Genomic DNA, 14056 nt, shown 5'->3' with positions numbered 1-14056 from the left:
TAAAAGACTATTGAAGTGAAGCTTGAAGTCATTTTGGTTTCCTATATTCAGATTTAAGGTGGGACCTTATTCTCAATAAAAATGCCTATCTATAAAGCGTTGAGTTGAAGAGGTCCCACAGAGAGACGATAAGTGGGAGAAAGAGTGAAATGAAAATATCTTCTGGAATGGAAGACCTCCCATCCACTGACTAACTACTCAAGACATCATCTTACCACCTTTTGTGGAAATTGTTGATAATACACAACATATGGCTAACCTATCAGAACATTTTATTGTGGTATTAAGAAGTGGTGGGGTTGAGCTTTGAGGGCTCTCCTTTTATGCTTTGAAGCCGTATCAGGGTTGAAGGTAAACTTGGCTAAAACAGAAGTAGTTTCGGTGGGGGATTTTCCTAAAATGTGGAGAGTATGGCTTCCATTTTGGTATGCAAGATATCTTAGCTTCCTATGATATATCTTGGCCTCCCGTTGGGTGCTCCGTTCAAATCGAAATCTATTTGGGATGATGTTTTAGAAAAAATGGAGCTGAAATTGTCTAGTTGGAAAAGGATGTATTTATCCAAAGGTGGTAGGGTCACCTAATAAAAAATACTATTTCCAATTTGCCAACCTACTTCCTATTATTTTTTCCGCTCCTCGCATGGAGAAACTCCAACATGACTTCTTACTTTTTTTTTTTTTTTTTTTTTTGGGGGGGGGGGGGGGGGGGGGGGGGGGGGGGGGGAGAGAGAGATAAATGACGAGTTTAAATTTCACTTGGTGAAATGGGCCATAATATGTTATCCTATTCCAGGATAATGAGGATTGGGTATTCGGAACTTGCAATGGTTCCCCATGGATATGGAGATACCACAATGAATGGGGGCCTTATGGAGAATTGTCATTGAATTGAAGCATGGGAAACCATAAAAAGGATGGTTTTCCAATGAGTGGACCTTATGGAGTAGGGCTATGGAAGCATATGAGAACACATATTCAAGAAGTATCCACTTTACGGTGGGTGATGGATCTAAAATTAAATTTTGGCATGATGTATGGTGTGCCGATAGGGCACTCAAGGAAACTTATACACAAGTTTATGGTATAGCAAGAATGAAAGAAGCCTCGATTGTAGACCTCTTAATCATCTCCAATGGTATTCCCCAATGGAATGTTACATTCGTCAAAGATGCACAAGGTTGGAAAATTAATGCTTTTTCGGAGTTCTATGATGTAGTGTACTCCACTGTTTGTTGGAGAGAGTCGAAGACAAGATTTTTTGGTGCCCCTCTAAGAAAAGGAAGTTCACAATCCACTCTTTCTACCAAGCCATGATGATTCACAATACAAATCCATTCTCATGGAAGAGTATTTGGAAGACAAAAACACCCCTAAAGGCTACCTTTTTTTGTATGGATGACTTGCTTGGGGAAGATCATCACCCTAGACAACTTAAGGAAACTTTGAATCGTAGTAATGGATTGGTGTTGTATATGCAAAAAGAGCGGAGAGTCTATTGACCATCTACTACTTCATTGTGAGATTGCCATGACATTGTGGAATGAAGTCTTTTTGCTTGGATGGGATTAGCTTGGGTGATGCCAATAAGGGTAATCAACCTCCTAGCTTCTCAGATTGCATCAATGTGGAGGATGGTTTCAATATGTTTACGGTGATGTACTTGGAGGAAGAGGAACGAAAGAAGTTTTGAAGATTTAGAGCGGTCAATGGATGAGCTTAGAAACTTATTTTTGAATACTTTAACTCCATTGGTCGATTGTAATTGATTTTCATGGCATGACTTTTCATGAATTCATTGTTCCCTAAACTAGCATGCTTAGGCATTGCTCTTGTATCCGTCTCGTATACTTGGGCTCTTGCCTATTCTTATGGTCAATAAAATCTTGTTTACCGAAAAAAAGTGGTGGGGCCCATTGAAAATAGGTTTGGGAAGAAAATTTTTGTGAGGTTTCTTGGAGTTTTGTGAAAGTTGTTTTGGTTTTTGTTCGTTATGGAAATTGAGATGAGATGTTTTGATGATTGAGATTGTCCTGGTGTGAAGATGTTTGGATTGGGAGTACGAAAATTTTGATAACATCTTCAAAAACTCTTTGTTCCCAAACACTACCTTTGAATATAGAAGCACTACAAAATTACAAATTCCATCTTGAGATTCAAACACGAACTATCACTCATCTCACTCCATCAAGCCCTATAGAGGTCATTCGTTGACAGAAGGGTGAAAATGCTTGAAGCGAAATAGGCTTCATCCCATCTTCCATTCTCCTTCCCCTCCAACAAGAAATAGTGTGTTTATAAGATCTCAATAGTTGAAGACAAGCTTCTCCTCCTATGCTCTCTTCATCATTGTTGCAAACACATTCTTCTTCAAATCTTTAAAACTAGGGACGTTAATCTCACATAACATTTAATATGCTTAATGTGTCAAATTTTTTAACTTAAACTTTATGGCAGAATTTTTTCCCTTACACGCTACTGATTCTTTATATATCAATTTATTTTACTAACGTCACTCTTCATCATGCACTAATGGTTCAAATAGTATTTATCATTTTTCTATTCAGGATCGTCATGTATGGCTTGTATTAATTATCATGTATTGTTAGGAGTATCAATATTTGAGGGATAGTCCCAAAGATTTCATGTTATTTATTTCATTTTCTTCTGTTGATGCAGATTGTCATACTTATATCTCAAATTAGGGTGAATTCTATGACAATTTTTCGTATGAAATCAGCTGATGTTAATGGTCCACTGCATCAGTTCGGAAAATTTTCACACAGCGAGGTTTCTTTAACTAGTAATGTGGAGCAGGTTTGTGTATCGGGTGTCATTTTTTCCCTCTTTCCATTTCCTATCTGCAATATCTCATTGTGATTTATCACTGCAAACTCTATAATAATATAGTTTTGTACTTTGTTGACAATAGTTGGATTTTTCATTTATATGTGATCATCGCATGTGTTTGTAATTGTTGTTACTCTCATAGGTCAAAGTAGGTCAAGCTATTTATAGAGTTGGAAGTTTGTTCAACCATTCTTGCCAACCAAACATTAGTGCGTATTTCGTGTCACGTTCCCTTTTTATAAGAACAACGGAGTTTGTGGTGGCAGGGTGTCCCCTGGAATTGTCATATGGTCCACAGGTATTCACTCTTGACAACTAGGACCTCTCTGTCAATTAATGCTGCTGATCTCTTTCTCTCTCCCTCCCTCCACATTTAATTTTTTGTTCAACCAGTTATAGTAACTTAGAAAGCGGGACTTGACTTTGCCTGCACTTGGCAACCAAGCAGCAATTTCCTCATCTTTTCGAACTAAATGTGATGCGGAAATAGCTAGTTCTAATAGTAAAATTATGGTTTTGTTTTACAGGTTGGCCAGTGGGACTGTAAAGATCGTCTAAAGTTTCTAAAAGATGAGTACTCATTTAGATGTGAGTGCAGAGCTTGTGCAGAAGTGAATCTCTCTGACCTTGTTCTCAACGCTTTTCATTGTGTCAGTCCAAATTGTCCCGGCATAGTGTTGGATAGCTGTGTAGTCAACTGTGAAAAACAGAAAACTAGGCACGTCCAAAGTGCCACCGGAATAAGCAGCTTGGAGCCCTATATGCAGGTACTCTATATTCTCGCTGATGTCAATTTTGGGTAATGATGTGGTATAATGTACGTAATCATGGTCTTTTATTGCATCTGGACATTCTTAATGGACACTATTTACTTGTCCCTGAGACGCAAGGTGGACTTTGTACTTATGAAAGAGCACCACAGAAAATAGGAAAAACATGCCAGCAAATGAGGTTGCAATGTTTGAATCAATATAACAGTTGAATGTGTTATGACATTCCTTTGTCCTCACGAGTTGCAGCAAAAAATATATTTCTACTTTCTTTCTTTATACTGAAATTCTCAATGTTTTTTCAGGTTGATATGTTGAAATGCCTTCCAAGCAATGGCTCCCTTCGTATTGATCCTGGATATTGTTTGAAGTGTGATTCTTATTGTGATCTGGAATCTTCATTTGCTGCAGTTAATAGAGCTTGGATTTCCATAACAAGGCATGTTTTTTTTTTTTATAAGTAATAATATCATATATATATATATATATATATATATATATCAATAGGAGTAACCAAATACACTAGACGTATACAAGAAAAACACCTAGCCCATACAAGAAAGCCCATAATAACCCAAAAGCCCATGAAAACCTACCCAAAATACACCAAACCCGAATTGGAAAACTATCATTAAACCTCCCCAGCCCCATCCCCTAGATTCTGAAAAACTAATCCTCAACCCGAACATCACAAAGCCTTCCCTTTAGCCTTCTCTCGACTTGAGCTACCTCCCTTAGCATCGTAGTTGATTGCCCATGAAAGATTCTTTAACTCCGTGCTCTTCTTAAACTTAGATTTGGTTTTAAGCGCGTGGCTTATCTCGATTGCAGTGAGTAGTGTTTTAAATTGGTCTTCACGTTCTCCCTGTTCTCCATATGAAAGTCCCAGGGTTTGTAGAAACCCGTTATCTTTATTCCATAACAAGGCATGTTGCATGGTTCTCATTGAAGCTTCATGATTTTAACATCCTCAATTACGTTCTTTTTAATCCTACCAGATCACCTAACAAGAGTTGGTACTTTGCATTAGTGCCAAGTTTATGCTAGCCAAACTTCGCTGTATACCAACCGATATTAATCTGTGATTGCTTTAACCTTCTTCCTTCAATCTGTATGGTTAAACATCCATGGTAAAATTAAATTCTGCATTTTGCACAGTTAGAAATATCAGCACGTGTGCTTTTACATCCATAGGCATGTATGTTTCACCTTTAGTTTGTATATCAATACTCTACAGGTTGAAGGATACAATGGTTTCAGGAGTATTCTCAAGCACTGTCCTTACGGCTGCACTAAATTCTCTTTGTCTGCTAAGATCAACTTTGCATGCATATAACAAGCGCATTTCTGAAGTGAGTTCTAGTAACCCTCCTCTCCATCTCCTTTCATTTTTTTTTTTTCTTTAGGGTAATGCCATCTATTTTTAATCATTGCAAATAGAAGTGTTTACTAAAGTTACTGAGTGGTGATAAGTGCTTTTCCACACTGGATGTCTGTAACCCCATCTACCATGCATAGTAGTATTATGAACATATACATGTGGCATAGAGTACAACTGACGTTAGTGTTCATGACTGATGCAGCCAAAAGATGCTGCAACAATAAGATCTTGCTGTAAAGTAACGAATGACATAATGACTAATAAGACAGGACTCCAAACAATGCACATTAAAAATAAGTGTCATTGGGATTCAAATACTGTTTGGAGTCAAATAATTAGCAGTAGAGATTGCTAAACTCCCAGCACATGGAATTAAGGACTGGTTGCTGAACCGACAGAAAATATCTTCCTGATTTTCTGGTTTAGTTAGTTTGACCAGCTGGCTACATCAATGACTGTATATGATGTGATATTTGCAGGTAGAGGACAATCTAGCTGAGGCATTTTGTTTGGTTGGAGAATTACAACTGGCCGTGGACCATTGTAAAGCATCAATTGAGGTAAAATATCCATCATTACAAGAGTCATAGTGTGCTGCAACTGAATATGGTGAATCATTCTATGAGATTAGCACTGCACAGGAGGATGATTTAGGATTAGTAAGGTATGATAGTGGCGATCCCCATGGGGCCAAGGAACAGGTTGTAACTCCCCAAATTTACAACTGACAGAGTCCTGTCTGAAAGATGACGACTTTCCCCCCTTTTACAAATTTCTCAAGCCTTACTTTTCAATGCAAATATTCTCAACAATACTCAAAACTGTAATAAAATACTCCAATATGATCATTCCCAAAGAATTTTTCAGAGCAACTATAACCCAATAACGCAACATAAATCCCAAGTACAATTCATTGACTTTAATAACATAACGATATATAGGTAATCTAAAATAAAATCCATAGCTATCTAAATCCTCAAGCCTTCACATAGCAACTCCACCTTGCCCAACAATTTGTCAACTCCCTAGTCACAAACCTCAAGCAGATGGATTCTCTAAAAGAGTAAGAAATACATAGAGTGAGCTGCCACGCGCTCTGTAAGTATCATAATTAATGGGGGTTGGGGAAATGACAATTTTAATTACCACAAAGACATCACAGATGCCATTAAGGCATCAATATACCACACATAAATTAATTGTCATAGGTACACTGATGAATATATCAGTTAGCTCACAAAATAAAATCTCAATAATTTTTTTTTTATATAAGTAAACGATTGTATTAATAATAGGCATAGCCCAAGTACACAAGATGGTATACAAGAGGAAACACCTATCTAGGATGAAGAAAAGGAAACAAGAGAGTCATGAAGGTTTAGGCCATTAAAATCTACAGCTATAGCCTATAGGAATAAGGTTCTAACAAAAAGAGATCTAAGATCCTCAAATGAGCACTCCTTGTCTTCGAACATTGTTTCATTTCGCTCCTGCCATAAGCACCATAGAATACAAATTGGAACCATCTTCCCCACGGCTGAGATTTGTGGAATACCTCCTAAATTTGTCCAACTAGCCAAAAGTGCCACCATTGTGGTGGGCACCACCTAAGTTAACTCTAATATGCTGAACACCTCATCCCACAGCACTCCAAAACATCACAACGCAATAGAAAATGATCCACAGTCTCACCACTCTTCTTGCACGTGTAGCACCAATCGATTATGATCACCCTGTGTTTTTGCAAATTATCCATTGTCAAGATCTTACCAGAGAAGCTGTCCATTCAAAGAATGTAGCTTTGGGAGGCGCCTTATTGCGCCAAATCCACCTCCATGGAAACTTAATGTTCTACACCTGTGTGAGAGACTTATAGAACGAACGAACCGAAAATGTGCCTTTACCTGTAGGTACCCACCACATTGTGTCATTTCCTTGGTTGCTCGATCTCAAGGAATACAAAAGCCGAAAAAAGTCCTCAAAACTGCCAACTTCCCAATCTTGGGCTGCCATACTTAAGTTAATGTTCCACTGTATTTGATCCCTAGCTATCACCATAAAATCAGCAACTAAAGCTTCTTTCTCACATGCAATCAGGAATATTGAGGGGAACGAGTTTTTTAGGGCATTATTTCCACACCATATGTCGCTTCAGAATTTTATTCTAGAGTCATCTCTCAACACGATTCTAGCATGACGAGTGAACACCCCCCACCCCCGACTAATATGCTTCCAGATCCCCGGTCCATAAGCCCCACTACCTATCTAGTGCACCAACCCCCCCCCCCCCCCAAAAAAAACAAACTTCCATATTTGCAATCAATCACCAACTTCCATATTATATCGCCACAGCGATTTCCTGAGTAATGCCCAATTGAAAATCTTCAGATTTCTAATTCCCAACCCTTTCGAAGGGGAACATTGCTTATCCCATTTGACTTGTCCTTGTGAAGTTTCTCAATCCAAGTCGCCACACTTGCTGGAATTGGGAAAAGAGATAAAAAAATATGTTGGTAAATTAGACAAAGTACTTTTGATTAAAGTGATTCTACCACCTTTCGACAATCTACGTTTAATCTTCTCAATCATTGTATCCCATATTGCTATAGCCCTTGAGGTAGCCCCAACGGTAGACACAGGTAATTCATAGGAGACCTTACATCCTAGAGTGTTAGTCATCTGCTGAATGTTGCAAACATTACCAACTGGCACCAATTTTGATTTATTAAAATTCACTTTCAAACCCAATGTTGCTTCAAAACAGAGTAAGAGTGCCCTCAATGCCCGCATCTGGTTTTGTTCTGACAGAAAATAAGTGTATCATCTGCAAACAAGTGGGAAATGTTAATAGTTCTCCGATTGGTAGATCACCAACTGAGAGTCTAGCCATAAAACCATTGTGAACCAAAGCCGAGGTCATTCTACTAAGTGCCTCCATAACAATGACAAAGAGGAGTGGGATTGTGGATCCCCTTGTCTCAGACCTTAAGAGCTATATACCTTCTCCATATCTAACTTACATAGGATTCCCGGGTTACCAGATTTTTGTCTACTATCTAGGCATTCATTGGCGATGAGAATTGAGACTAGGATTTGCCTACCTCGTACAAATGCGTTTTAAGATTTTGTTATGATCTTCCCCAAAACCTTCGTAGGCAATTTGCGAGCACCTTGGAGATGATGTTATACACCCCATTCACTAGACTAATGGGTCGAAAATCTTTTACCTCCAATGCCTCAATCTTCTTGGGAATTAGTGCTATAAAGGTGGCATTGAGGCTCTTCTCAAATTTTCCAACCAAGAACTCCTCCTGGAAAACCTTCATTAAATCCTCATTCACCACTTCCCAACAATTTTGGAAAAATCCCATAGAAAATCCATCTAGACTTAGGTGCTTTGTCTTTGGCCATTTTCCTCACCACATTGTGAACCTCCGTCTCCTCAAAGGACCTCTCCAACCAAGAGACTTTTTGCGGCTCAATGGAGTCAAAACCTAATCCATCAAGCTTTGGCCGCCACCCCATTGCTCGGTAAGCAAGTGTTCAAAGAAATCAACAAGAAGTTCTCTAAGCACAGGGGCCTCTTTACATGCCACACCACCATCTACATTCAAGTCCTCAATGGTATTGGTTCTCCTGTGAAAGTTGGCAACTCTATGAAAGAATTTGTACTTCGATCCCCTTCTTTCAACCACAGTACTCTAGATTTTTGGCACCACGAGATCTCTTCCAATAAAATAACCATCTCTAATTCAGAGACCACTTCTGACTTGTGAGATAGTTCTTCCAAGGAAAGTAACCGGCCCTCCTGTATCCTCTCTAACTCATGTGGCTCTTCCAACATGGACTTCTTACGTTCACCTATGTCACCAAAGGTTTGTGTATTCCAAAGCTTTTAATCTGTTTTTAAAGCTTTCAATTTACCTACAAGAATGAAACTAGCGTGTCATGGAATATGACGACTGCCATTGCCTAACCCTGTCCACAAAACCTTCAGTTTTCAGCCACATGTTTTCAAATTTAAAGTGCCAATGCCCTCCTTGGATGCCACCACAATCAAGCATAATAGGAAAATGATCCAAACAAAGACTAGACAACCTCTTTTGACATACATCCTGATAATGTGCTTCCCACTCCAATGAAACTAAAAATCTATCAAATCTAGACCACTTATGATTATTGGACCACGTGAATGCCTCACCCATGAGAGGGATGTCCACCAAACTCAAGTTGTAAATAAACTCTGAGAATTCAGTCATTGCTGGTCGCAGTCTACTTTCTCCTGAACATTCACTTGGAAATCTTATAACATTAAGATCACCACCTATGCACCATGGTAGTTCCCACTAGCTATGTACTTCAGCTAGTTCTTCCCATAACTGACTTTTGCTGCTGTCCAAATTCGGCCCATAAATACCAGCAAAAACCCACGTAAAGTTGTCTTCCACACTCTGAAAGGAACACGCTACTGTGTACTCCCCTATGAATTCCTCTATTTTCTCCACCACCCATCTATCCCACATCACTAACACCTCTCAAAACCCCATCGGATGCAAGATAAGCCCAATCCACATATGTACAACCCCATATACTTAAAAACAATTCTTCTTGTAGTATATTTCAATTTAGTTTCTTGTAAGCATACGATATCTGTCTTCCACTCACGAAGCAAATGCTTGATTCGGAGACACTTATTTTCCTCGTTAAGTCCTCGGACATTCCAAGAAATAATTTTGGGCTTCATAAAGCAGGTAGTATTCCCTTCCCTTTTACTTATCAAAAAAAAAAAGTATTCCCTTCCCTTTAGATCTCTCTTGACTTGCATTGTCCTCATAGTTAATAGACCACATTAGTCTCTTTAGCTCCCTCTGTGTTTTGGAATCTGATTTCTTAAGCTGAGCATGACCAACTTCAATGGCTGTAAGCAAAGCTATAAATTGTTCCTCAAAACCCTCACACTCCATCCCCACACAATGTTGATTTCCTTTACCTTATGAAGAACCCATTCTGAGACACTAGACTGACCTAGAAGCATAGAATTAAGGGATATGGGCTCTGCCTGCCTGATGGCCCACTACAAAACCAATGGCGTCCTTATCTTCTCCTCCACAAAAAGGTTTCTGCACTCCCATTCAGAGAAGCCCTGCATCGAGATAAGGCTCCTGGAAGACCCATCATCTGCTCCTGTGTCACTTTCTTCCTCTGAAAACAAGTCGCAGCTTTCATCCATATGTTGCATGGCCTTCGTCGGAATAGCTACCATTGGAGAGACGATAGCAACCACTTCCCTGTCACTTGGCACTGTTGTCTGGCTCTATTGCGTCAAAGATCCGCCACACAATGGTAAGGAAATGTCGAGAGCCGTTTCAGAGACGTCTGTTGTCACCTCCCCCACCGTCGTCGTCACCCTAAGGGCCTTCGTCGAAGGCTCCTTAGCCTGTCGTGAAGTGATCGGAGCTTTTTCCGGAAAGGTTACTAGACTCTCGCCAGTGGAGGGCCATGGATCACCCCTTGTCCTGATTCTCCACATGGGCTGGGTCCTGACTGGCTCTTTGCCTACATTTTGCCCCATGGGCTGAGGCCTAATCTCATGGCCCACCTGCTTTGTTTTCATCAACCCAGTTATTATACCACTACCAGGTCCAGCGAAAGTCGAGCTCAGGCCCACTTTTCCCCCTTTCAACTGCCAGTCTGTTGTAACTGTTCTGGGTCCTCTTGCTTCCAAGCCCAAGCCCATATCAAGCCCACCTTTCTCCTCTTCATACCGTAGCAAAACCTCCACTTTCTCCTGCAACTCTATCAGTTGTGTCCTCAAGTCCAAAAGCATACTATGTACATCCCCCTCTGCTAGGCCAACAACATGCCCGCCACCACCACCCTTCCACATTGTACTAGTTGTACCTGCGGTACAATGAGCTTTGTCAGCCCCATGCACATTGCCTTGTCTTGTGTGGGTTCCTCTAATTCCATGGCGCCGTGTCTCTGCCTTGAACCCCCTCGTGAGGTTTCATCATCTCCAAAGCCTCCCTGTACGATCGTTGTTTTGGTTGTACCATTGCCACCAATTGCCTTATCGTTGTCCCTCCTTGTTCTGACTAATACCTCTCCCATCAGTCACGAACTCCCACAGTCCCTCCGCCAACCTCCTTCATCCCTGACCCTCCTTCTCCTCAGGTATGAATATAAAATTGTGCCTGCTACCACCACCATATTCCACTAATGCCATGTAGCGACCGCGAGCATTCGAACAACGATGTGCCATGAAGCTGCGATTTCCTTCCCTTGCCATGGTGTAGAAGTCCTTTCTTTCTTCCTTTAAGAAGTGTTCCAATGCTTTAGCAACCCACTGCACCGAAGGCAACCCAGCCTCGACTCCTTCACCACCTTCCAGCTTTTCTCAATAATAAGCATAGAGCTCACTTCCTTTGATATTGAAAAAAACTTTGGATTCTATCACTACATGTTTAAGAAACCCCGTTTTGAATATGCCTATAAACTCTAACTCAATCACAACCTCGCTGTTGCATGCACCAAAAGAAAAATTATCACTTTTCATCATCGGAGTTTTGGGTGTATGGAGAGAAATGTTAGGTGCATGGACTAGACTCCACTCAATCCTATTTTGAGCCACTCAATCACATCTGAAGAAATTACACAAGGATATTCAAAGTATGACCAGCATATATGATTCCCAAAAATTTGTGCCTTCCCTCATAGGTATATCCTAAATAGCATAAAAAGATGCATGTAGACAGAATTTATAATATGCTGAAATTTTGAAACCGACGTGCATAGTCTTAAATTAGCAAAGAGTAACTAGATTTTATAAAAACCCATGAAGAACCTACATGCTTCGTTTGCAATACCATCAACCAAATGCTCCTTCAATTTATGAGGTAATTACTCCGAACCTAAACCAAAGCCAACTAAAAGATAATAAAATCTACATCACGGTTGAGCAAGCTTTTAACTAATATCCACTACTAAAACTCAATAATTTTTCCCTAAAGCCAGTTGGACAACCTTTAAATAAATTTGGGAATACTCAATACATATTTAATAAGATTAGTAATGGGACCACAATATACTAAATTTATAACACACCCCGCTGGGCATGGTGTTTTCCATTTATCCCATCTGAAATTGGTTCTATTCTCCATAAAAATAAAACCTTCTACATCCAGCCCCCCTTTTGATAAATATTTTATTCAATTAATTTCTCAAAACTAACATCCTCAATTTAATAGAACCCAATCCAGTAGATTCAGATCCTATTTACGTTACCATTGACAATCATTACATAACCGCAATACATATTTTCTAAGCTACCGCAATATATATACTTGTCAAGAATATACACCAATGAACATCAGCCAACCAATCATGGGATCATCTAATATTTTCTTTTCAAAATTCAGAATGCTAACTGTCCTATATTCTGAAATAAATACATTCCAACTTATTCCCTTCCAATAGTGAAGTTGGGTGGAGTGAATTTGGACCTACGAAAGTGTTGGGCTTAACGTAAAAACTGGACCTATGCAATTGGTAACAAATTTTTTTGGAACTTTTGGGATTGATTTACCATTGATATTTTTTTTGTGACAATGACTGAGGCTACTTGAATTAAATTGTCGTGGATAGCTGTGGGATTTTTTTTTGTTAAGTGTAGACACCCGTGGGATATTTTTTGATCGGGCAACTTTTACTGATAAAAAATAAAAAGATGTGGGCACCTCTTAATAGTTTTTTATTGTTTTTTTTACCTTAAAAGTACCACAGGAGTGATCGTTACTTGCATGGATAGTAATGATTGGGTTGGTAATTACAATATATAGAAAAGGGGTGTTTGGTAATAAACAATTAATTTGATATCACTATTTTGCACCTGTTAGAAGAAGTTCAATTCTTTTAGTAGTTCACATGGCAAATAGCAAAGGAGGATTACCTTTGCATTAATACGATGCAGGCAAAATTAGCCTTTGTCAGTCACACCCCTGATAAGTAATGAAATGCAAATCTGATTATGATAGTTTTTCGTTTGGCAGATTTTGGAAAAGCTCTATGGTCCGAATCACATTGTCATTGGATATGAACTTGTGAAGCTTTCATCTCTTCAGCTATCCATGGGGGATCGTACTGCTGTCAAGAACATAAATCGAGTCAGTGAAATTTTTTCTCGTTATTATGGATCTCATGCAGACAAGGTGTTCCCATATCTGCAACCCTTACAGGGGAAACTCACCAAAGTTAGTTCAATAAAGGTCTAATCCTATCGCTGATGTTGAGAGAAATTCCAGATGAAAATAGAATGGGCATAAAAGAATTTGAAGATGACTAATCACTAATCAAGGTTGCTGCTTTGAACATGAAGGGATCGATTATTACTTTTGCCTGATGAATTGCATTTGATATGTTGAGATTTTATCCGTTCCAGTTAATTCTGTAAAGAGTTGGCTATACCGTAGAATAGGTGTAATGGTTATGTAACAGCCAGGCGCTGCTTGGACTTTTTTAGGTCTAAAGTTGTGTTTGCATATTCATTTGCAGTTTCAAGTCTACTTCTATTAATTTTTTAAAAGTCTACTGCTGTCATTGGATACTATATGTATCTTGAATCCTCCCTCTCTCGTCTTCCACGAGAATATCAGATGTATACTGCATATGCCAAGAATTGTTGCTCCATGCAAGGACCGTTAAGAATGCTCGGTGCATTTGGAGTCCGAAATAGTCACCGTAGAGAAGGGGAAACAAGCTTTCCAATGGGAAATGAGTACTACCAATTGAGGAACACATACGGCCCAGGATCAATGCACATGGGAGTCTGAAATAGTCACCATAGAGAAGGGGAAACAAGCTTTCCAATGGGAAATGAGTACGACCAATTGGGGAACACATGATACGGTCCATGCCATCATTGAGGATCGTGCATAGGGTGAATGAACTCATTAAAGACCCACTTGCATGCCAGTGGAAGAACCTCAAACTCTCAAGTTGGCGATGGAGATCTTGTTTTTGTCATTTTTCTCATTCTTGTGTGATTTTTAGTGCTTACT

General features: G+C 39.4%; 1 protein-coding gene and 1 long non-coding RNA gene across 12 annotated transcripts in view; one reads left to right on the top strand and one right to left on the bottom strand.

The window, feature by feature from the left end:
- The window catches only part of LOC121252549 (SET and MYND domain-containing protein 4), a 42593-nt gene extending 29050 nt beyond the window's left edge, over positions 1-13543 (top strand). For 5 of the 11 annotated variants that reach the window (XM_041152318.1, XM_041152256.1, XM_041152286.1 and 2 more), the window contains 8 exons: positions 2679-2816; positions 2992-3147; positions 3377-3616; positions 3925-4058; positions 4857-4971; positions 5203-5238; positions 5480-5560; positions 13049-13543. In XM_041152318.1, the coding sequence (XP_041008252.1) occupies positions 2679-2816; positions 2992-3147; positions 3377-3616; positions 3925-4058; positions 4857-4971; positions 5203-5238; positions 5480-5560; positions 13049-13270 (1122 nt within the window). In that variant the 3' untranslated portion in view covers positions 13271-13543. Of the gene's footprint in view, positions 1-2678; positions 2817-2991; positions 3148-3376; positions 3617-3924; positions 4059-4856; positions 4972-5202; positions 5239-5479; positions 5561-6542; positions 7245-13048 lie in introns of those variants that run through there. The other 6 variants (XM_041152326.1, XM_041152270.1, XM_041152263.1 and 3 more) reach the window with 4 other exon arrangements.
- LOC121252609 lies at positions 12666-12868 on the bottom strand. Its single transcript, XR_005938250.1, has 2 exons — positions 12737-12868; positions 12666-12702 (listed from the first exon to the last, which is right to left on the bottom strand). It is a non-coding gene; the product is annotated as an uncharacterized LOC121252609 (long non-coding RNA).
- Positions 13544-14056: the final 513 nt, after the last annotated feature.

Source organism: Juglans microcarpa x Juglans regia, chromosome 1D (genome assembly GCF_004785595.1).
Source record: "Juglans microcarpa x Juglans regia isolate MS1-56 chromosome 1D, Jm3101_v1.0, whole genome shotgun sequence".
NCBI lineage: Eukaryota > Viridiplantae > Streptophyta > Magnoliopsida > Fagales > Juglandaceae > Juglans > Juglans microcarpa x Juglans regia.
This window is presented reverse-complemented; position numbering and strand designations above follow the sequence as displayed.